This window comes from Hesperophylax consimilis, chromosome 9 (assembly GCF_061612785.1).
Source record: "Hesperophylax consimilis isolate HC1 chromosome 9, BYU_Hcon_1.0, whole genome shotgun sequence".
Classification (NCBI taxonomy): Eukaryota; Metazoa; Arthropoda; class Insecta; order Trichoptera; family Limnephilidae; genus Hesperophylax; species Hesperophylax consimilis.
The window spans coordinates 3,704,228-3,729,578 of NC_142844.1; the positions used below are offsets into that span (position 1 = coordinate 3,704,228).

At 34.2% G+C, this 25,351-nt stretch overlaps 2 protein-coding genes across 4 annotated transcripts in view; both read right to left on the minus strand.

The window, feature by feature from the left end:
* Positions 1-612: 612 nt before the first annotated feature.
* LOC149420794 (chitooligosaccharidolytic beta-N-acetylglucosaminidase-like) lies at positions 613-16,854 on the minus strand. Its single transcript, XM_089635120.1, has 15 exons — positions 16,739-16,854; positions 14,542-14,681; positions 14,002-14,135; positions 12,307-12,412; positions 11,715-11,878; positions 10,306-10,414; positions 10,098-10,219; positions 6,985-7,119; positions 5,370-5,475; positions 4,895-5,070; positions 4,422-4,523; positions 4,168-4,288; positions 3,940-4,032; positions 3,199-3,346; positions 613-1,640 (listed from the first exon to the last, which is right to left on the minus strand). The coding sequence occupies exons 1-15, from the start codon at positions 16,852-16,854 to the stop codon at positions 1,553-1,555; spliced, it is 1,860 nt and encodes a 619-aa protein (XP_089491246.1). The 3' UTR covers positions 613-1,552.
* A 2,121-nt stretch (positions 16,855-18,975) lies between these two features.
* The window catches only part of LOC149420795 (chitooligosaccharidolytic beta-N-acetylglucosaminidase-like), a 60,369-nt gene continuing 53,993 nt past the window's right edge, over positions 18,976-25,351 (minus strand). For all 3 annotated transcript variants that reach the window (XM_089635543.1, XM_089635542.1, XM_089635541.1), the window contains exons 15-16: positions 24,603-24,750; positions 18,976-19,610 (exon numbers count right to left, since the gene is read on the minus strand). In XM_089635543.1, the coding sequence (XP_089491669.1) occupies positions 19,526-19,610; positions 24,603-24,750 (233 nt within the window). In that variant the 3' untranslated portion in view covers positions 18,976-19,525. The remainder of the gene's footprint in view (positions 19,611-24,602; positions 24,751-25,351) is intronic.

Sequence of the window (25,351 nt, forward strand, 5' to 3'; positions counted from 1 at the left end):
AGCAGTGTTGAGCCAAAATTTCGGCTCAGCAGTTGATCAGTAGGATTGGGAAGAACGGCCGTAATTTCAGTAATCTTTCTGCAATTAACTAAGACATTAGTTTCAGTAATCTTTCTGCAATCAACTAAGACATTAGTTTCAGTAATCTTTCTGTAATAAACTAAGACATTCATTTCAGTAATCTTTCTGCAATTAACTAAGACATTAGTTTCAGTAATCTTTCTGCAATCAACTAAGATATTAGTTTCAGTAATCTTTCTGCAATCAACTAAGATATTAGTTTCAGTAATCTTTCTGCAATTAACTACAATGTGTAGTTTAATGAAATTGTGCCTACCTTATGGGGCACTGCAATGAATAGTTCTAAGATTTTGACAGTCAACAACATAGGTACATATTTCAATATTCTTCTAAAGCTGCCTTTACACTTGTAAGTTTTTCCCATAAGTTGCTTAAGTGACTTGTAGGAAAATTACGCTTTCGTAAGAAATGGTACGTAAACGCGCTGATGCGAGATGTCAAAAATTAATAGACAGATTTTTTTCTTTCAAAACTAGTATTTTTATTATATGAACTAATATCTGAATAGCATAAGTGGATAAGTACATTATTATCTCCCGAAAACAATATAAAATGAACACTAGATAAAATTCAAATAAGCACTAGGTCCGGTCCACCCATGATAACGAAAAGAAAATTTTTTGTATCCAAAAACCGAAGAGATGTAATTTATTTTTCAGTGGAAAAAAGCTTTCTGAAAATGAGTATCCTTCTTTTAAATTATTGGTCCAATCCTTTCTAATCTCAATTTTTCTGTTTATAACATGACTTATTTTAATTCAAAGTTGGTTGCTGTCATTTGGCTTCGGATAAAATTAAAAAACTTCATTCAATTCCGCCGTCAACGGAACAAAAGCGCGTGGAGAATTGTTTCTCTCAAGTCAACTTCTATTCCAACACTTTATTTGGGCCTCTTCATTTTTATTGACAAAATCGCATAAGTTTTACAGTAAAAAACCGTGGTTGACAGGAAGCCATCCTACCACAAATAAAATTACAGGTTTAGCGGTCGCTGTAATCACTTATGTAAGTTAAACTTCCGTGAGCATTAATACTATGGAATTATTAGTTATGGTAATTAATTACCATAACTTGGATGCATATGTAAGCGTTTACATATGCATCCAAGGAGCGTTCCTGTAAGTACTTTATTAAAAACTTATTTGGGTTGTAAATTACTTACTTTACTTACGAGTGTGGAAGCAGTTAATCGAAATACCAAAATCAATAAAACTTTAAGTGGGTTCCTAGTGTATGCGTGTCTTTCCTACATTTTTTTGTTATATTATTTCTTATGGGTACAGAACATCTTAAAAATTTTGACAATGGTTTGTAAATATACTTACATATGAGTATAATTAAATTTTGTAGACTAAAAAGAATGGACGATTCGTTATTTTATTCAAAGGAAAGTTTCCTATTGTTGAACTGTCAAAATAGAACTAGAGAAAATTGTAAAAATAAAACCATATTAAAATATCGAATGGTATTTTCATACAATGTAACAATATCCTTCATTCTGGTAACACCACTCCGGTTGAATTGAGTTTGCAGCCACACCCATTCGGACGAGACGTTCTCTGAAAGAGAAAAATATGGAAATTAGCGTGAAATAATACATTTATTAATCCTCGATGAAGAAACATGCATTCCATCCCGGTAGTGTTGGGTAGGACACGATTTCAGAATAAGTTTGTATGAGGTACTGAAATGAGACATTGAAATCTACCACATGAAATGAGGTGAGGTGTAAAAGTGTTAAAAAAGAGCTAATATCTTGTACAGCCAAATAATATTTTCGTATCGTGGGGGTGGGGGATGGCATAAAATGTCACATACACGAAATGTAGTAACGTATTATCAATACACAAACACCTCAAAACATTTGTAGTAATACGAAATATTTGCATTAATACAAAACCTTTTGTAATAATCCAAAGATAAAGAGTTGAGACAAATATATTTTGTGAGATGGCGAAACATTTTTTTTGTGTGGGACATTTGTGTATTTTGTGTGAGGTACTCAACATTACATCCCGGGTCACTGAGATACCCCATTATAAATGCAGCAGTTTGCCCACACACATTAATCAATTGTTTTTTAAATAAAGACAAACATTCCCGGGTTACGAATAACCTGACAGTATTTGACAATCTCCTATTACCATTATAATATGCTGAAAATGTTGCTTGGTCATTAAATTATTAAAAATTTTGCTTGGTCATTTTAAAAGCAAAACATAATAATATTGTCTTCTTGGCACCATCATCACGGATCTAAAAATATCCTGGATGGAATTTGGCATCCTCCTCAAATGCAATATGCATTGGATGAGGTCCCTCGCCATCCACCTCAGTCCTTCTTGTCCTGCCCCACTCCTCGTCTACATTGTCATCACCTCTTCCTCTACCCTAGGATCGCTAACACTGGGTTATCCACTTAATTATATTTGTTGATGTCTTATCTTTTAATGTATATCATCACAATCATTATTGTACAACCAACATGTCATTATCGTATACCTAACATGTTATTTGTTCCAAAAAAAATTTAAGTTAACTCACTTCAACCGGGCGAAAACAAGGTCCAATAGAGTAAATGGATTTTGTTTTAAACATCTATGTCTTTGAAAAAAATATATTTATTTTAATGATTTTTTTACATAGTTCTCACCACACCCCAACTATAAAATTATTGTCCAAAATTAAAACCTACTTTTGTAATACGACTCCATAAACTGAAGTTAAAGTCAGTGTTGGGCCGTTTAGTGTTGTTTTTATTTGTAATAAATGTACATATTGTATTACATAACAAAATTATTTTTTTGAATTTACGCACAAATCATTACAAAAAAACTTCCGCATCTTCGGTGCTATCAGTGTAAGAATGTATTACCCGTTCTATGGGTTTAAATATAGTTTCCTTTTGATAAAATATTTTCCCACACAAAAGACAAGAATTTTAAGATGGGAAAGACTTGGTTCACATTTTTAAATACATATACTTATAGTTGGGACCCTTACAAAGAGATTAATATGAAATTATCGGACAGCAATGCCTTTTCCGCCATTCAAGTAGGACCGGCGTAAAAGGTAAAACTACCCTTCCCACTAGAAGTGTGTTAATCTTGTTTGTACCTGTACTGCAGCATTCTCGACTCCGCACCCCTGTAGTCGGTTTCAGGTTCTGCCCATAGACGTTCCGCAAAGGCTCCGGCACGGGGCCATAGTCTGCTGTCCAAAGTGACGGTGTCCGACTGCTCTGACCACAGAACAGCTTCTCCACCTAAATAAAGAATTCGGTTTCATTCTACATGGATATTTACCTGATATTGTAGTAGAATTTTGAAAGGAGGGTAGGCAAAAATTCTCAGATAAACCTGTATTATTAATACCTCTCTATCGAACGAACATCGAACCAGCAAAAAGTAGACAAGTTTTTCGATTTGCATTAACGACTAGCAGAAAATGTCCTGTATCTGTGATGTGTATATGTGATGATGATGATGACTGTGGCGAAGGTGAAGATGGAAACGCTGACAATGATTGAGCATATTTGGAGTAAAAATGTAGATCATTTTGCTGTCTGATGATATTTTTCCATCAGACTCGATACTGGGTAGTTGAGAACAGCCTAGCGGTTTACTTGATATGCACTCTGTCTCTTTTCAGCAGCACGATAACAAACGAGACAAAGCGCGTATCATATCTGTCGCGACGTGTAGCAGTGTCCTGAGTGATGACATGTGATATAAAAAAGGTATATTATAAGACGGAAAAATAACAGTTTTTTACTCCAAATGTGCTCAGGAATCTTTGGTCAAAATCCTTCGGGTACGTGCTGTTACACACTGTATAGTCTGGTAAATGAATTTTTACCCAATATCAGTTCTGGATGTGCTCCAGCCATTTTCTTGGGACTGTTGTTGTAGACCGTGTGCCATCCTTTGTAAGGAGAACACCAATTGTTACCTACAAAACAAGAACAATTTAAAATAATTTTTATACAGAAAATTTTTCTTTGAGGCATGGCAAGTTTTTTTATGGAAGCCTCAATAAGTAAAATTTAATTAGTAGTCAAATCAAAGCACGAATATATGGATTTACCTTCTCCTACCCAAGATCCAAAACCACAATCTAAATAAAGAGCATCGTAGTTTGAAATAATGAGCTTATATCCTTTGTTCAAAAGAGCTTCAATTTCAGGATCATCTACCTGTGTCCATATCTGAAAGTAAAAGTAATACATAATAGAAAATGAGAAAAGAAATTCTAATTCATAAAATGTCACTTTTTATTGTACTAATATCATGATCTAATATATAATATGCTATTATTCATTTACTGGGCCTGTTTATTACCTGAATGATGTAGTCTTCGTTGCTGAGATATTCTTCAATATGTGAAGATTCAGTGAGTGTACTTGTCCATAAGATTACAGGAATATTTTTTCCGCCATTGACCTGTACGTTTTTAAATTAAATTAATCAAATGACTTCAATGAAAGTTTACAACTAGAAATACTAGAAAATATTCATTTCCATTACATCAGCAGTGCGTAACTTTCTTTTTCGCCAATTTCTCCTTTGTGTTGCGGAGGTACTATGGGATGCTGAGGTTTTCCAGCCGGTCGAAGGCACTGTCGAAGTCGACATTCTCTGCTGTTTAAATTCGTCCACATTCACACAATTAAGAATCCTTTACGCCCCATTTGTTCATCATACAAGCACAGCAAGTGTGACTGCACCGAATGTAGTTTAGTGTGGTCCACGTCTACCGAGGAAGAGAGTTTCTCCATAAATAGGATTGATAAAAGAGCTATTTTTAAATTTACCTTCAGTACTCTTTCTCTTGCATTCCTTTGGAAATAGTCCCACAAGTTGAAGAAGCCAGATTCCTCCAGATCCCAACCTTTCTCTGTCATCCAATTTTTTATTTCTTCAGAAGTGTTCCAGCAAGAATTCTTTACCTCGTCACCTCCCATGTGGAAGATATCGGGCTTGAATAAATCTGTCAGTAAAAAAAGATTGTAAGTCAAGAAGGATCAATAACAAATCAATTGTGTTGAAACAGTGAATTTAATAACAAATCAATTGTGCTGAAACAGTGAATTTAATTACAAATCAATTGTGCTGAAACAGTGAATTGAATGCCCAAAAACCAATGGAGTAGAAACATTTACCTCCCTTTTCTCTCCGGCCATTTTCAAAGCTGCTTACCTAGCTCCAAAGCTAATAGACCGCCTATGGATTTTATAATAAATTAATATGTACCTGAACACAAAAAAGTAGACATATTGTGGAACTTACCAAACATATCCGTGTAAAGATCTTCCAGGACATCGTACAATCCTTCTTTAGTGGGATCAAGTTGACCACAAGGAGGCTCTTCACAGAAGCTCTGCCAGGGCTCAGCCTATACAAAATATAGTTGGAAATAAATTAATCATTTTAGAAGTGGTTTAGTAATTAGGGATATGGAAGATATTTAATGTACGGGACATAAAGAGATGAATTAGAGCAATAATGATCAACCATGGGCTAGGGGTAAGGTCTATACAGTTTGACAATCAATTAATGAGTCGATTTTTATCATACTGAAATATTAAAGAACACAAAAATAGCTATCAATTTTAGGCAGGTGATTAAAAATAATGAGACAAAAGTGATTTTGAAAATGTAAAATATTTGATCATAGCACCTGGAAATCTGAACGATTGATATTAAGCAAGAAATATCAAACTCTCTTTCGTTACTTATATGTTTTCAGAAACATCATTTGGAAGCGTACCCTTATAAAACGGAACTCAAAAGAAGCAAAATATCAATCAAAGTGCGTGCACCATAGGCATTTTTTTTGCTGAGTTAAAGGTCAAATCATTAAATGCTGTTGATTTTTATCATTGGGAAAATTATGTAAAATTTTGTCAAGAATATTTTTGGTATTTTAACTCTTTGCACGCGGCCGTATCAACTGTTGTTACGGCAAAAAGTCTATACTCACACGCGGCTGTATCAACAGTTGATACGGCAACTTTGACGGCCGATATTCCCGCTCTCTTTCGTCATAAATGTATTTCTTGCTCACTTGGACATTTGTAGAACTATCACGATGCTGACATCTACAAGAATTTCTCAAAAATAAAATTGTATTTCATAAAAAAAGATCGATAACCAAGTGCGCCTCTTCGCGCCATTTAGTCCTTTAGTTTACATTTTTGTCGACGGATGGCGTTAGTACTAGTTTGTCATTCACAACTTTTCATAACTAAGAATGATAAGTGATCATGGTGTCCCACTTGTGTCTATAAACACAGTGGCCTAAGTACACACACACCGAGAGTGGTTTATTTATGACGCCGAGTGAATGGCGGGACCACATTCAAAAGATACGGTACGTCTTTGTATGAAATTTTATGTTTTTGTTTTTATAAACATCTAAGAGTGTTGACACACGAGGATTTGTTTTCATATTGTGGAGAATAATCTGTTTTGTCTATATAGTCCAATAAATCATGCCAGAATGCTATAATTTGACATTTAATTGCATGCATAGGTATTTGAAAATATGTACCGCGTACGGGTATAGATAAAACGGAGCAAATTAACGCGTTCAAAAGGTTAAGGGAAACCTTTAAAATGTGTTAAAAAAACGCTGCACTGCAAAGGTGAACAATATTCAACAATTAAAGTTGAACCACAAAATTCTGACTCTTGAAAAAATATTATTTTGAGCGGCTGATTCAACACTTTGATAAAAGACTGAAGTTTTACCGTAAACCATTTTACAAAACAAAACAGAAAACATATTTTTTTACTGCAAATTTTTTTTTGTTTTATGAGTTATACGAAAAGGCTCATGGGCCACATGAAAGGAGGTCACGGGCTACAAGCGGTTGCTCGTAACGGAATTAGAGAAACCTACCTTGAAGCAAACAGTGAAATTGGTCCCTTGCCATCCCTCACCTACATGGGCTGGTGCATCAAACTCCGGAATAATCTTGACTCCTCGTTCCAGAGCATACTGGACAAGATCTTTTATCTGTGCTATTGTGTAAAACTGAAAATTTAGTATGTATGTATTAGTTACCAATTAGTGTGTCATCTTCACACATAGATGCACTGTATTTTGTTTATTTATTTACATAAAAAAACGTATTAATTAATTACGCATAAAATTAACATAATAATAATGTAATGTATTGGTACGCCACTACTCGAGTCGGACGGTGTCAAGTACTACCTAGTACACAGTGCCAAGCGCTAAGGTACCGAGGCCGTCATAGAATATATTGTAAATTTCGGCCGTTGCCTAAAGGTTTGTTTGGCAATGTTTGTAGCCATACCAACTAGAATGTTCGGGAACCTTCTTCACCTTATATAAGCGACAGCAGAAAGGTACTCAGTCAATCATCAATTAGCAGTTCTACAATGACCAACCTGTGAGCCCTGCGACTGCTTGCTGCCCACGCTATGGCCGGTTCCCCCAGCATCGCGCCCTGCCGTTGCTCCACTGAGCCGCTACACGGACCTACCATACCTACGCCCCGGCTCTGCACGGACTATGGATTACCATGGACTCCTCAAGATCGCATCAGCGCCCTGGCCGTGGATATCATCCCTGCGACACTTTCGCCGGTCTGAACACATTCACGATTCCGTCTCCACGGTGTCGACTCACTGACTACCGCTTCGACAACTCCACCGCCGTCATCGCCGCGTACACCTGGTATTATCATCATCGGTCCTGAGTCATCTCACAACTGCGCTACTGACTCACCCAAATAATCACTGTGACACAACAACCACATCTTTCATTTGTCTCGCTATCAGATCCCCAAAATAATAACAGTTTAAATCTACATCAATAGGATATGCAATTCAATTTATCCGTACTGGCACTATAGCAAACAATAGAAAATTAAAAAATAAGATGGGAACAAAATTAATCAACGTAATACTCATGTGTACAACAAATACAAAGAAAGGAGAAGAGAAAAGGTATTGATACCTGCCTGGAGTAAATAACCAAGATCAACATTAAAAGAAAAAGTAAAGTAAGTATGATAATAACAAACATAAAATGTAAGTTAAAGATTAATATAGAAACAAAATTTCAAAAATATTTGATTCAAATTTTTTTTTTAATTGTTTTTTATTTTATTTAGTTATAAAAAATTAAACATTTATGTTTAGTGTAAACCTTTATAAACATGTAAAACCTTTTTGGTTGATTTAAAACATAGCATATTATGTCCATCCTTTCTGACATTCTTTATATTCATATAAAGAACACAAGAGTCCCAACTATTCCCAAATGTCGGGAGCCAGTGAGACTATGGCATTTCCAATTAGGGTAACAGCTAATAGTATGTTGTGAGGTTGAGTTAAGTAGAGATGGGGGAGAGGAAGGTTGAAAAGTACCTCACTTCCCCTCAAGTGAAATTGAAACCCAAAAAATATCATCGAAATAACGAGATATTTGATTATATTTCCTTCAATGTCCAAATAAGAACTTATCCGAGGTCTTGCGAGCGTGAATCATCTACAGGTTGGTAGGTACTTAAAAACAGTCCGTCAAAATAGTGTAGAAAAAATATAAGACACTACCGACACTTTAAATGGTTTTGAATGGGAATACTAAGATAATTCAAAGTAAAAAATATACATAGGTAGGTAGTTTTAAAAACCACTGAGGTTCAAGTGAATACATATTTTTCAATCATTGAAGAAAATATTAGCGACTCTAGAACGAAAATTTGAAACAGAAAATCAAAAAATGTTTCAGTCGCATCTAGGAATTAAACCCAAGACCTCGGCTTTGTTTTACCACTAATCAAATTCGACCATATCCCCTTCAGTCATATTTAATTGTCTCATACTTCAACTTATTACCAAAATTATTTTCATTTTCTTAACGCATAATTTGTTGACGCTATCTTTATGTGTGATTTCGAGATTCTTCACGAAGTAAATGCACTCTGGATAGTGTCTTCGATAAATATATTCAATTTTATTTTGATGTGCCACATCTATCGATTCTTCTACAAGTAAACGATGAATATTTTTTTTTCCCAATAACTTAACTTTTTAACTTTCCAATTATAATACATATTTAATCATAGAAAATATCAGCGATTCTCAAACAATTAGAGTTGCCAATATTGTCTTCAATGATTAATTATAATATATGTATTATTATTAGATTAAATACAATTTGAGGTTTTACTCATTAAGTTATTTAAAAAATAATTAAATAAATTTATATCCACTCAAAATGATTCTACATCACATTCCATGAAAAATTAAATATTTTTAATGAAATAATCGTTCCTTTTGTTCTGCTTTGTGAATTGCAAAATTGTACATACCAAATATGTCAGTTACTAAATATTTAATAAAATAAAAAACAAGAATAAACTGTTTGAGTTATGGCATTTTTCATCTCCAATATCATACTGTCTTTATTCTTCTTCTTTTCTCATAACTTTTTTTTTCTTTATAGCATTTAGGCATAACCCACGAAAAGCTGCAAGGCTTTTGGCTTCTTTAACATCCGTCGATAGTTCATTGAATATCTTGAGACTTTTAAAATAGAGATTGTTTTGGGTTCCCGACAAATTTCTTTTCTGAAGTATAAAATCTCCACAGCTTCTCGTGGGGTAGCCATGTATTTCGAAATTAAAGTTTACATTCTTATACATGTATTTCGGGAGCATCTTATGTTTGAGCTTAAATATAAATATTGAGTTATTGTAAATTATGCGCTGTCTCACATTTAACATACCTAGTTGTTTCTGCATATTAATTATCTTATAATATCTAATACAATTCAATAGTGGTAAAATTTTGTAAGGAACAAATGAAAATATCAACAGAACTGAATTTATTTCCAATTCTATGAAGCCTTTGGACTGGGGAACGCATGCAAAAGTTTGTTTTCGAAGAATAAACAAAGAACAACCCTGGAAGTCTCGTGATAACATTTGGTACTCGAAATTTAAAAGTGAAACATGCAAGAAATGTCAATTTCCTTACCTTGTTGGGCGTAATAGATCCGTACTTAGTTAAGTGAGGTAGAGATTTTGATTCAAATGAGAAGCTATGAGTGTCGGTGATATGCCAATGGAAACGATTCAATTTAGAGGTGCCCATTGCATCTGAAAAAATATATTTATTTGGTATTAACGAATTCAGATTATAATCTTAGTTTTATTATCATTCATATTATAATCAAAATTAATACCTAGTGATCGTTTTAAGGCGTCCACTGAATAAAAATTTCTTGATGTGTCCAACAAAATACCTCTGTATGGATAGACGGGCTTGTCAACAATTTCAACATCTGAAGAAATCTACAAATAGATAACATTTTCATTATAAAAATACATACTTCGGTAGCACCTAATGAAGTGTTTTATATAATTATGTATTGGCAGATCTATTAGTTGTTATGTTGAAGGTGGCTAGGCTGAGTAAATCAGGGCTGTCTATAATTAAATTAATAATTTTAAAAAAAGAAAAGGATTTTGTGGGGAAGGAGGCAGGGAAGAGAAAGGCTTCGAAGTTCCTGACTATTCAGATCTTAACTCAGAATCAGATTTTATTAAATTTCACATTTTCTTCAACTATTAGGAAATGAGAGACTGACAAACTTAATTTTTATTTATGTGATGGATTGAAAGCTTCTAGAAATGTCTTTGAATAAAGAGGTAAGTATTCACAAAACGTGCACCCCACACAATGGTATTTCACTAATTTTCTATCTTTATTAGACATGATTATGTAAGTATTATAAATGTGGCGATGGGTGGAATCATCCAGATTGTCTTGCTAATTGTAAAAAACACGACCTACCTATCTACTTGCTAGTGAACTACCTACTCGCGACGTCTAGAGCTACCTACAACAATATGTTGCGAGTTGGTCTGGCACATTACGCCAACTCACTAGAAGGTTCTAGCCTGTTGCCTAGGAATAATAGCAGCGCCAACGAAAGTTCCAGTAGGACCCAGACTGAGCGAGTTGTCTCCGTTTTACTTGCGATCTCGCTTACCTACTGATGCCATCGGCCGGTCTGTATAAATAGGCCCGACGCAGCGAGCAGTCAGTCAGTCAACAATTTGCAAGGCTCAACGAGTGATAACCCGCACTCCTCTTAACCGCGCGTTAGGACAACATTCCCGGCTCTGCTCGGATTCAACCATCGACTCCATCGGGATATCATCATAGAGCCTTGGCCCTGGCCACCGTCCCTGGCCAGCGCTACACCGGATCTCAGCGCCCTGGTTCCAGCGCATCTGACCAGCGCTACATCCACGCACCTAGACCACGCGGCATCCTCCCTGGTCTACGTACCTCCCGTACAACCACCTACAAGGTCCACCGCACCTTCGGCTTTCCTGTCAGCACTGGAGTACCTGAAGACCCACGTTCTTTGCCAGTACGAGTCCGGTCACCAGCAGCGGCGTCGACTCACTGACACGCTCGACCTGCACATCACCGCCTGCATCCGGAGTGTACAACATCAGTCCTAAGTCATCTCTCATCACGGCTATCTGACTCAATAAAACTCTGTGACCTTCACCGCCGTCTCTCATTCCGTGCCTCCTAACCAGATCCCCAAATAAATAATTACAATAAATATTTAGTTACCATTATTTTCAGTCTGATGTTATCGAATACCAACAGTTGCTCGAGAGTTTCCAATCCGTGGCGGGCACCGAAAAAGGTTTCAGCATCAATAATGGCTCCAATACGGCCATCGCTCTTTGGTGCAACTGTTAAAGTGTAACTCTCATCTGTTTCCAGAGTTATATCTGTAAAATTATGCAATAATATTGTGTCTATAGGTCCTAAGAGACAAAGCCACATAGCTCCCTCACCGGTATGAAAAGATTATATACAGTTGACACAGGAAGTGGGAGAAATGTTTACTAGAACTGTTTACAAATAATGTTACAATACAATAAATAGTAACAACTTATTTATTGTATTTATGGCTCAATCATTTTTATTGCCAGTTTGTTAAGGACCGTGATAGGATAAAACCAGTTGAATTATAAATTGGCATAAAGATAAAGATTAGAGTTTCCACATTACTCTATATAGAAAACATCAAAACAAATGCATAAGCATAGATATACATATCGACGTACGTACATAAGCATTACAAATTAAATAAGCCGCAAATCACATACATATCTATTTTATTATCTGAAAGAAGTTACAAATAATTATTTGTTACCAATATTATTGAATTCCTTGATATTCACTTTCACCTCCATTGCATTTCCTCCTTCATTGACCTTGCTATCTATCGGAATAACCAATTGAATATGATCTTTAAATCTCTAGAAAAGAACAAATAAAACAATTATGTATTCTCTTTATAACCACGAATTTAATTTTCCATAACCGAGCGGATTCGCAGAGTGCAAGCATCTTCAGGGAATAAAATTAAACTAATCTAAAAATACAATATGTGTTTATATATACATAAAAAATCAGACAAAACATAAAATTGGGATAGCATGAATTTAAAATCTAACATACTGACAGAGAGAAAGAAAGCAATAGATAATGTCACGTACATAATGTGATAAATACATATTATATCTAAAGAGACAAAGCATCACTTGAACAGGTGATTAAGTGTTACTGGGAATTGTATTAGTTTAAGGGAAATATACCTATATTGGGCAATTGGACACGTTTACTTGATTATTGAGAATTTGGTTCTTGGTTTTTTATTTATTTCGAGAGATTCTAAATTATTTGTTCTGTTGCCATGATTATTTTTATGTAGAATATTAGAGCCGGTGTTTTTATTGAAGGTATGTCTCTATCAATAAGATTTACGAACCAAGAAACTACTCGATATGGACAGAAACTCGCTGAGGGAACTGATAGGACTACTAACGGGACACTGCCATCTCAGGAGATATTGGGAGTGGAAAACACCAATAGATGCAGGAAATGTGAAGAGGATGAAGAGACTCCAATTCACCTATGGTGCCAATGTCCTGCCCTGGTGGGAACTAGGCTCAGATACCTGGGGAGACATATAGTAGAACCAGAAGACATAGCCACATACCCAATAACAACCCTGGTGAACTTTATTAAAGGGACTGGGTTGTTGTTAAAGGATTGAGGTAAAATGGGAGATAGCACAATGGGCCTATGGCCTAAGTGCTCACGGGAACTATGTGTAAACCGTCTCCGCTTTAAAGAAAAAAAAAAAAAAGATGATTGGCAAATTCAGAAAAGCTGTTATGTGTTAAGCATCTAAGATGCTCTTTAATTATAATATTGACATTGTATTCATTGTTACCTTCAATCAACAGACTAAATAATTTAGAAGCTCTCGAAATAAAGAACGCCAACCCGAATTCACAATAATCAAGTAAATGTGTCCAATAGCCCAATATAAAATATATTTCCCTTAACCCCCTCCAGCATTTTAGGGTCAAATATGACCGGGCATCCATATTTATATACATATAATCCCAGTAACCCATAATCATAACTGTTCAAGTAACGCTTTGTCTCTTTAGATATAATATTTATCCCATTATGTACATGACATTATCTATTGCTTTATTTCTCTCTATTACTGTTAGATTCTATGTTCATTATATATGTTATGTTTTGTCTCTTTTTTATGTATTTATAAACACACACATTGAATTGTTAGATTATTTTAATTTTATACCACAAAGATGCTTTTACTAAGCGAAACCGGTCAGTTGTAGAGAATTAAATAAATAAAAATTTGTGGTAAGAACAAAGTTTTTTTTTTATTTTCATCTATATGTCAAACCATCAAGTTACTGCTTTCTACCAATAAAATAAAAATATATGTTTAGTTCAATGAAAATATTGGCAAGCTGTTGATGGTTACAGTATGTGTATTATATTCATTTTAGGTCTTTATGCTAACCGTAGTTGCAGCTCTGAGTAAATCTATAGCGGGCCCCTTTTGTTCAGGTATGACAACTGTTATGCTGTTGCGGTCCAAATTGATAAGTGTGCTATTGAGTTTGAAGGATGTCGTTGGTCTTGGCCAAATATTTCCTGCAAGAAAAAAATTATTTTATCTCATACTGTCGTTAAATTATTTCGATATTCAAATGTAATGGAGATCTACAATGCCAGGCGAGTATAAGTGACATAGAACGTTGGGCGGTTGGGTTAAATGGAACATTTGTTTCCAATCTAATTTGTATGGAAGACACTTCTGGTGTTATATTCTTTATTCTGTGCTATCAGCCCTATTCTGGAAAAAATACGTTCACTTATTCCAAACCACATATGGTGCCAGTGTGCTTTGATGGGAAGAACTCTCATATACCTAGCAAATCAACTGATGTAACATCCTTGCACAGCGCATTAAAGTACAGTTTGATAAAAATCACTAGAGACACAAAAAATTGTAACTATATAATAAATAAATAGAAATTCCACATAAAAGCATATTTACCAAACTCATTACAGAGCATTTTGCAAACACTTAGACTCGTGGCAAACTCTTTAGTTTCTGGGGTCATCAGGAATTTCTCACAACGTCCAGAAATGCAATCCCACTGCCACACTTCATTTGAGTTGATTTCTTCTGGAATCCTGAAATATTTAAAGACTTTTTAGTTTTAAAGAATAGACATTGTGGAAGACATTCAAGTTTGAGAGAAAAGTACAGAGTGTTTTGAGTTTTGTGATTGATAATATTTGATAATTAGGTTGCACACTAAACTTTTTCGCACATGTTAATTGCGAGTACCTATCAGTGGCGGTCTATGATGTTTGGGTGTACTAGAGAGCTAATATTAGCTCTCATGGGAACATTTATTGATGTTTTTGTAGTTGAAAATGTCTTCTTTTTTTTCAAAAATCTGTGCAGCGCACGGCCAAACTGAAATTTCCCGAAAATCTTCATTCAAAAACGCGAATTTCCGAAAAAAAATAAAAAGTCAATGAAAATGGGCTAAACAACATCAACAATGTCGAATTTTTCAAACTTAGCACTCTAATCACTCTCAAAAGACACGAGCCGTCAATGTCACCTATGTACATTGCGTGTATTAAGTGTAAATATGTTACATTACCAGAAAGTGTTGGAAGTTGGAATATTACCATTCTTTCCAATAATGTAAGGGATGTTTACAATTTTTAATTAATCAACAATTTTTATTTTGTACAAACTTTGGAAATTTAATCATTTAACACTTACTAACAAACTTACAACAACCATCTTTAATATTCATCATTTCTATTTTAAAGTCTAAACAAGTTATCCCTAAAAAAATAAAGCATATTACAAGGTAAGTAATTAACCATCATTCAGTAACATAAAACATTTAACAACCAAACCATTAAATTACATCTAAGTATAATTAGGTCATAATTTCAATTATCATTTGAAAATAAACTTTAAGCTTTTTACAGCCTTCCTAATATAAAAAATTCCTTGTAAAATAATTGTTCAGATAATTTTATCATTTTAAACTTTTTAATTCTAGACTTAAAACTTTGGACACATTGACTCTATTGAAAAGAGTTGTTTGATAAATCAAAACCAAAATTACCTCTGAAATCATAAAAATTGTAAGTAGTTACTTAATTATAAAACATAATTATTTAACATTTTTTTATTTCCAAAATATGGAATTATATAATTTGTCCAAAAAACGTCACCCAAGATTCTTATCACATTCTTACAATTCTAGGAACCTTGAACGTCACCTTGAATGACTATTCTTTTCTCAAACTTTTATCCGACCAGTATATTGACTATTCCGATTTGACAGCTCGTGGTAAGAACCACGGTCATGCAAACTCTGGCAGGATAAAAAGGTAGTATCCAACAAGGCAACCATCTTGAACCGGAACCGGAACGTAGCAAACAAATTTACAGACAGAAGAAATAACCAATGGTCAGGTTAAAACAGGACTTAGATTCGCACATTCAATTATTTTTAAAAAGTTTTACTATTTTATATTTGGATAAAAATATTACATATAAGTAAATAAAAAAAACGTGTTTCCAATGTGGAATAAGCAGGTGATGGGGACAATTTATTATTTGCCATACGGTGACCAAGTTTTCGTACTGGTAACGTTTTCTATGGCCCTGCCTATATACGTATCGGAATACTGCACCGAAAGGATTAATTCATCCTTATAGTGGAGTTCAGAAGTTTCAATTTTAGTTGATCAACTCGACACTTGAAAGCATATTGACAAGCGTGAACCTTCTTTCAACAAAGTTGTTCAAGTTTTTAGTTAGAACCTATCGTTCAATAAAAGTTGATCAACTAAAATTGAAACGTCTGAACCGGTATTAGCTTAAAATGAAATAATCAGTGGGTAAATATTTGCATTGAAGAAATTCGTTACATAGTATCCCGCTTCACCTCCATAATGAATTTACTTTAGACCCTGCTACGGGCATCAAATAATTCATCAGCAATTTTATAAATTTTTTTATTCATAATAATATCACAACGGATTTCTGCCTAAAATTTTGTTCGAGGTAGAAATCAAAAATATCAGATTTCTAAAAAAGATCTAGGGATCATTGGAATTGAGAGTGTTATTCTGGGAACTGTTTAAACCCATACATAAAGTTAGTCCAAATATGCAGATTTTCCTGGAATTTAAAAAATGTTGATTTCACTTACACATTTGTCGATGTAGGGATCACAGCCACAGTAACTATAACAGCAATTGAAACAGCAACAAACACCGACACCGTTCCAACAATGGCTGAATTCTTCAAGCACTTATCGGTAACCATGGTCTTAACTTTTATTTACACTAAAATGAGGTTTTTTTTTCCTTCTGCCCTCTCAGTTACTGATCCCAACTTCAACTATGCCAAATCAATCTACAAATTGTGCTCTAAGACAGAATTTGTAATCAATAGCAAAAGATTTATTGGCAATTTAAATAATGCAGATAATTTTCACTTGCCATAATATGGTTTATTACGCTGCAATAAAAAAACGTTTTTTTACCAAATTCTTTCCTTTAAGATCTATTATTACATTGATAAAGATATCATCACAAACTCACAAAACTTTTAACAATGAAATAGGTGATTTATTACAGTTTATGAAATAGGTACTACTATCTACATTATCTTATCTAAATAATATGAAATTAATAATAATAATCAACACATTTATAGCGCCGTTTAGTGGTGAAATCACCTTAAGGGGGTTATTCATTTTGTTACAGTTGGTACCGAGCCTATTATAAAATGATGTTTACATTTTTTTAAAGATTTAAATGCTGCTTCCTGACCTTAAACCAATTGGAAGGTCTTTTTCAAGAATGTGAACCCAGTACATTAGCGATGATAATAGAGCTAGCTCTTTTTGATGAGCCATATTCAAATGAATCCCGGTAAACCGTACCACGACTCAATTGAACAGTTACTCTTTTTTATCGTCATCGTTTGAGTCTTATCAGGCAAGCACAATAGTATGCTCATATGCTCTGAGCTCACGGCTCCCATTCGATTGAGCTGCTATACAATTGAGCAGCAATTCAATCGAGTCATCGTTTAATTGAACCATGGTTCAATTGGGCTATCGTTCAATCGAGCTGTCATTCAAATGAGCCGTTTCATTTGAGCTATCGTTCAATTGAGCTGTCATTCAAATGAGCCATTGTTCAATTGAGCCATCGTTCAAATGAGCCATCATTCAAATGAGCCGTTGTCAAATTGAGCTGTCACCCAAATGAGCAGTCGTTCAATTGAGCCATCGTTCAATTGAGCCATCGTTCAATTATGTCGTCGTACAATTGAGCCATCGATCAATTGAGCCATCGTTCAACTGAGCTGTCATCCAAATGAGCAGTCGTTCAATTGAGCCATCGTTCAATTGAGCCATCGTTGTGCCGTCGTTATAAGACAAATTTCAAACTAAACCTTTCTGTGACTCGAAACCAGTGTAGGCAATCTCATAGAAGAGTTGTATAACTGTATTTGGTGGCACCACATATAAGACGTGCTGCTGTGTTGAACATCCCTTGCAGTCTGTTCAAATGTACGGTAGACCAGCATATAAACTGCAATGGTCCAATCTAGAGACTACAAGATCATTTATCTTAGCAGAATATATCAGGAGACACCTTCTAGAGGATTTTAATTGTCTTAGATAAAATACACTAGACTGGTTTTTTTTTGTCTTGTTCAGTCAATCTGCAAAACATTTCTCATACCGGCCCGCAGGAGTAAAAAGGTTGAAGAATACTGGTCCGGAGGATACTGCTTATTAAGGCTTGATTTTATCAACTTTCAAAATCCTCTATAATTACGCAATCAAATTTACTGAGGTTAGTGTTACATTTATTTGCCACTGGTAATGCACTTGCGTCATTTGTGGGAAAGAGACACATCTCTCCGTGATAAAGACAGAAAAGCCTCAACATATGTGTGTATATAATATTATTATGTTATTTCTATGTATTTATTGTTAGTTTTTAATAGACTGCACTGATGAAGCTTTGGCTTGCGTACTGGTAGATGTACAATATTAAAATAAAATTAGCGGTGAGAAACAAAGTTATACATTATATCACCCTTTTTAACTGTTGACAGTCCAAGATGCCAAACAAAACGTCTACAACCAAGTAGGTCTTCCGACGACCTCATGATTTTTCTGTCTTATTGGCTTTTAAACTATAGAAATCCCAATTATTCAGTCAATTATTAATGGTAACTTATGTATTTGTGCAGGAATATGTAAAATACTAAAATGAAATCTCAAGTATTTAAGCTAATATAAGGAGGATAGTAATTTTGGGTACTACCTACTCCCCCACTTGGCTGCGGGATAGATAAGAAGCTTAAATCAACTCAGTGCTTGAAGATATTGTTTAGCAGGGATTAAACAATGAAAGGACACAATAAAAAAATATCAATTTTTATTAGATATCTACTACAAAAACATGTTTACATACTTCATAATCATAATTAGATAATAATATTGATCGATTCTTTTGTGATTTTATACAATTTTAATTATCAAATTTGTAGAGAAAGGATAAATAAAGAGTGTAATTTTCATGCAACATGTGAAAAATCTGCATCATGTGTTTTCCTAAGATGAACACTGAATTAAGTACTTTTCTCCATTATACAAACTGATTTTTTTGTAAATAAGAAAATAAAAACTTAAAAATAAAAGCCGTTTGACAAAATAACTCATTTTAATAAATAATCAGTGTGACCTTAGTTCATATTAATAGAATAAAATGATGATTCGAGTTGAACTTTGAAAGAGTTACGAGGGTTTCTAGAAACCCGTTTTCAAAGGCATTCATAACTGAACATTTCCTTGCCATAAATGTATTGATGCTGGCTGCAGTACGCATTTACATAACCCATTGGAAATCGAATGACCCCATTGGTTAGGAAAAGAATTTGAGATAATTTATTGAATGATTTAATTGATATATTATATGTAACAATATCCCTCGTTCTGGTAACACCATTCCGGTTGGATTGTATTTGCAGACACTCCCATTTTGACAAGGCGTTCTCTGCAACAAATAAAATAACTTGTAATTAGCATTGAAGTAAATAAATAAACACAATGCTTCTAAAATGTGTGCATTGACTGATATGAAAATATTTGTGAACAATCTACATATTATGCATCAAGTTTCAGGGGGTGTCATATCAAGCAACCAAAACAGGCTGTTCTAATCAGATGCAACGCTTCTTGAGCGACGTTTTAAACCGCAGAAAAGCTTCAAATTGGAATGTTAATTTTTTTTTGGAATTCGGCTCAAGATGCGCTCAAGATAAAGCCCGCTAATGTTTCTCTTTTTCTGTTAATCCATCTCATTTTGCTATGTTATTTACACATTATGTTCTTAACTCAGTTAACCTTATATAGTGACACGGAGAGCACACTCAATTTTACGCTTAACACAATTTAATATTTTACAGTATTTTTAAACAGTGAAACTAACAAGTTAACGAGTCATTGAGAGACTGCAAGTTTAAGGAAGTCGGAGAGCAATCCTGCTGGTTCCTAAATTCATAACTGAGTGAGCATTGTCAATATAATTAAAAGTCAAAACATTAAGTATTATTGTCACCCAAACTACTACCGCGCGGCTGGGTCCCTAGTATCTACTTCAAATCACTCCACCTTAAATACAGGCTGACCCATCCTCCATTTTTCCAAAAAAAAAAAAAAAATTTTTTAAGTTAATAAAATGGATTCCCAAGGATTCATCAATCTGGCGAGAAACGCGGTTGAGGCCCTCACTGAATTAATAATTGACCCAACAAGCAAATTAAACAAAGATCAAATTGCAAAAATGGTACCAAAAACAAATGCTATTCTCGGAACCATTGCTCAAATGGCTGCCAAAATGGCAGCACTCGAGGGTGAGCTGTCAGCTTTTAAAGCATTATCCAATAAACCTAACTCAGTAGTATCTACTTGTGAAGCAGCCGACGAACTCGAAGAAAGAAAAAAAAGAGCAAATAATCTAATAATCATAAATATTCCTGAAAGCTCTAAGCTCAACCAAATAGAAAAAATACAAGATGACAAAATACAAATTACAAATATCTTGAATAAGATTGATAGTAACATTGAAATTAACTCTATCAACACTTTACGCCTTGGAGCAGTGAGGCCGGATAAACCTAGGCCCGTTAAGGTTATTCTAAAGAACTCCACTGAAGCAATAAATATCCTCAGGAGAAAGAACTTTTATCTGACCAACTCCACTGTTAAAATCTTTTCCGACCAAACACCGAACCAACGAAAATTCTTGTCGGACCTCCGCCAAGAATTGGAAACTCGGATAAAGGGAGGAGAAGTTGGGTTAACAATAAAATATATGAATAACAAGCCCACAATAATAAGGTCAACTTCAAAAAACTCAAACACATCATCGGATACGGCCAAAATATCCGAGGCTGCCGTACCAAACTCATAGAGCTACAAACTACTCTTCCACTACTCCAACACATTGAAGTTTTTCTTCTTACCGAAACTTGGCTTGATCCTGATATTCACACCGAGGAACTTGGATTTTCATCTTACAACACCTACCGCCTTGACAGAAATCCAGCCACTAGTACTAAAACCAGAGGAGGAGGAGTTCTTATATCTGTTACAAAATTACTGCCATCTACTCGATTAATTTGTAAACATCTGGACGTGGAACAGGTATTCGTTTTACTAAAAACTAAATCAGGCAAAATTCTACTGGGATGTGTCTACATTCCTCCTGGATCCAATATCACAGTCTACAGAAACCACATAGATGACCTCGAAACCTTTAAAAATAAATACCCTGATGCCAGAACAATTTTATTTGGTGACTATAATACCCCTTGCATTGATTGGATGAATAAGGACTCTTATCACAACTTAAGCCTACCAGAAAATGCCCGCGAAATAATAAATATGACGAACTTACTCTCTCTACATCAAGTCAATCAAGTCTACAATACCAATAATCGGCTGCTGGATTTAGTATTCTGCAGTGATACCTCAGTCCATATTGCAAAATCAGTTGACGAGCTTCTCCCCCTAGACTGCCACCACCCCGCCCTAAGCATAACCATCACTACTAATAACTCACCAGATGACACAACTGTTCTTCCTAACCTAACTTATAATTTCTCCAAAGCTGACTATTCTAACATGAATCAATATCTTGCAAATGAAGACTGGTCATTTCTTCACCATAATAATACTATTAACTATAATCTTGAATTATTTTACAAAATTATTAATAAGGCCATTGAAAGCTTTGTACCACTTTCACACTTCAAGGAAGCGAAGTTCCCAAAATGGTTCAGTGGCGAGCTAATAAACCTAGTCATCTGTAAAAAAATTGCACACAAAAACTTTAAAGAATCGAACTCTCTTATCGACTACAAGATATTTCACAACTATAGAACTCAATGTAAAAAACTATCAAGAAATTCATATTTCAATTATATAAATGGAATCGAAAACTCTATACCTTCTAATATACAAAACTTTTTCACTCACGTTAACTCTCTTAGAAAAAACAAACAAGGTTTACCCCTTTCAATGCACTTCAAAGAAAAGAGTAGTACTGACATGAATGTAAAAGTTAACTATTTTGCTGATTATTTTAAAAGCGTCTATGACGAAGATATCCCAGACAATTATATACCACCTTCGTCGCTTAACGAGAGCATACATATCCCTGCCATACACATCAACATAAACGATTTTATAAGTAAAATCAAATCCTTAGACAAAAACAAAAAGGCTGGACCTGATAATGTACATCCCAATATCCTGATAAATTGTATTACTTCACTGGCTGAGCCGATTTTTCTATTGTTTATTTATTTATTTATTTATTTATTTATTTATTTACGGACAAATAGTCCATTAACAACATATTAATTACACGAATAAGTTTTATAAACAGATATGACAGTGAAAGGAGAGCATATATAAATGTGGAGCGAAGACAATAACAATGACAATAATAATATAAAAGTAAGAATGGGAGATAATAATAAGTTTAATCAATCCCTTGACACAGGGTGCTTCCCTGATATTTGGAAACGTTGTTATCTAACTCCTATATTTAAAAAGGGTAATAAAAGTGATGTTACTAACTATAGGCCAATATGTAAGCTATCTGTAATTCCTAAACTTTTTGAAAAATTATTACTTGATAAAATTTCACCATGTATTAACCATCTCATTGTTCCGAATCAACACGGATTTTTGTCAGGTAGATCAACTCTGACAAATCTCTCGTTATATGAAAACTATATATCAAACGCTTTAGCTAACAGAACTCAAGTCGATTCCATATATACGGACTTTATCAAGGCCTTTGACAAAGTATGCCATAAAATTCTCCTGATCAAACTACGTAAGCTCGGTATTGGCGGAAAACTTTTAGAATGGTTTGATAGCTATCTAACTAATAGAGTTTTACTTGTAAAAATCAATTGGTTCATTTCCAATCAATTTATAGCTACCAGTGGTGTACCACAGGGGTCTCATTTAGGCCCAATATTATTTTTACTGTTCATAAATGATATTGTAAATATATTTGATGAAGATATTAATACGTTACTTTTCGCAGATGATTTAAAAATATTTAAAATAATCAAAAGTGCTGAAGATTGTATCTGTCTACAAAATAATTTGAACAGGTTAATTAATTGGTATTCTCTTAACAAACTTCATCTGAACATAAATATGTGTTATTCAATTAAATTTTACAGAATAAATCAACCAATTATTCATTCATATAAACTCAATAACTCAATCCTTACCTCTGTCGAAGAAATTAATGACCTGGGGATAACTTTCGACTCTAAATTAAACTTCATATCGCATATAAATAATATTAATAATAAAGGAATGAAAATGCTAGGCTTCATTCTTCGAAATTCCAGAGGTTTCAAGAATATTTCAACATTAAAAATTTTGTATACATCCCTGGTTCGTAGTCAAGTCGAATATAACTCCTCGATCTGGTCCCCCCACTACAAATTACATTCAGATTCAATCGAAAAAATTCAACATAAATTCCTAAGACACATTAATTTTAAACTCGGTATTCCCATTGAAAATATAAATTATAATTACTTGATGAAAAATCTAAATTTATTAAAACTCTCAGATCGAAGAATTATATCCGACTTAATATTTATGTTCAAAATTGTAAATGGTAGTATAGACAGTCCTGATTTAATTAACCTCATTGAATTTCATATACCCACGAGAGCTACTCGTTCTAAAATTTTGTTTAAATGCAACAATATCAGGACTGAGTATTCCAAACACTCGCTTGTACCTAGGTTGCATGAAGTTAGTAATAGATACGCAGATGTGGCAGATCTATTTAACTGCACGCAAGGTAGGTACAAGAGGGCTATGCTATCAAATCTTTTCAATCAATATTAATTTAATCTAATTCTACCTTATTTGCACTATACAAACTTATGTACTTGTATCTCTTGTTTACTTACTTACCTACTTACTCTCTAATGTCATTTCACAATCAAATGCCACATATATTTGTAATTCTTTTTTTAAAATATTTTAACTGTGACATGTTATCATTGTTTATGGTATATTTATACCGTTGATATTAAATAAATTAACTTCTATATACTATCCTTTCCTGTTTTGCACGTTCGGGCTGTTTATTATGTTTACTTATGCAATATTTTATGTCATAAACTATAAGTTATATTATGTAAAAGTCGAAAGGCGTGATACAAATAAACAAATTAATACATTGTAATTTCCATATTCATATTAGAATATTGACACCTGACATAATCTAACTCAATTTGATTCAATTAATGGTGAAATCTCTTCCTGGAACGTCCCCAACCTCACTTATGCGTATATTCTCCACACTCCTTTCTCCGTTCGTACAGTCATGTAGACTGAACAAACAGGACACGTAGTTCAAACTATCTACAGGGGTATAGAGATAAAAACAACAGAATTATTTTGGAAAGATACAGAAACACGTGCGATTGGTTGGTACCTGAAATGCAGCATTCTCCTTTCCGCACTTCTCCAATCAGACTCAGGCTCGGCCCATAGACGTTCGGCCAAGGCTCCGGCACGGGGCCACAGTCTGTTGTCCAAACTGGAAGAGTCAGCTTGCTCTGCCCACAAGGCAGCTTCTCCACCTAGATCGGGATTAAAAGGATTTCATGTTAAATTAACTGACATTATTTGCAAGCAATATGTAAGCAATAAACATAACGAAGTGAATGAAACAAATTATTATTGAAATAATAAACAGCAGAGTGATTATAGTGATTTATTTGTGGGGTATTATTCCGCGTTGTGATATCTCCTTTTTTAGCCAATTTTTCGGACTACATTACAGTGTCTATCATCAGGGCAGATGTGTAAACCGCATCATGTCATGTTTACACATCAGCCCTGATTATGAACACTGTAATGCTATCCGAAACGTTAGCTGAAGAAGGAGGTAGTCCAACATGATATAATACCCCAAAAATAAATCACTATATGTAATACTTTTGGCCGTGAAAATCTCAAATCATATCAGAGCAGAGTAAGTCACGATACAGAATAGACTGAAAAATAATGTTAAATCTACATATTAAAATTTTTCAAAAGGCTTCAGTATTAATTCAGACACCACGTTATCTAAACATTCTGGCGTTCACTAGAGGATTTAGACAGTTTATCGCGTTAATACTTGGGTTTTTACATCGTATTGCACTTCCTCCTTCTTTAGATAATATTTCAGACAGCATT

Bases quoted from the DNA above. Each gene is read 5' to 3' on its own strand.
- LOC149420794 (XM_089635120.1), bottom strand. From the start codon at position 16,854: ATGGTTACCGATAAGTGCTTGAAGAATTCAGCCATTGTTGGAACGGTG. The intron at 4,524-4,894 runs GTAAATTTAAAA...AAAAACGTACAG, and splicing joins CAAGAGAAAGAGTACTGAAG to GTCAATGGCGGAAAAAATAT. The intron at 3,347-3,939 runs GTAAAAATTCAT...TTCTTTATTTAG, and splicing joins ACATCCAGAACTGATATTGG to GTGGAGAAGCTGTTCTGTGG.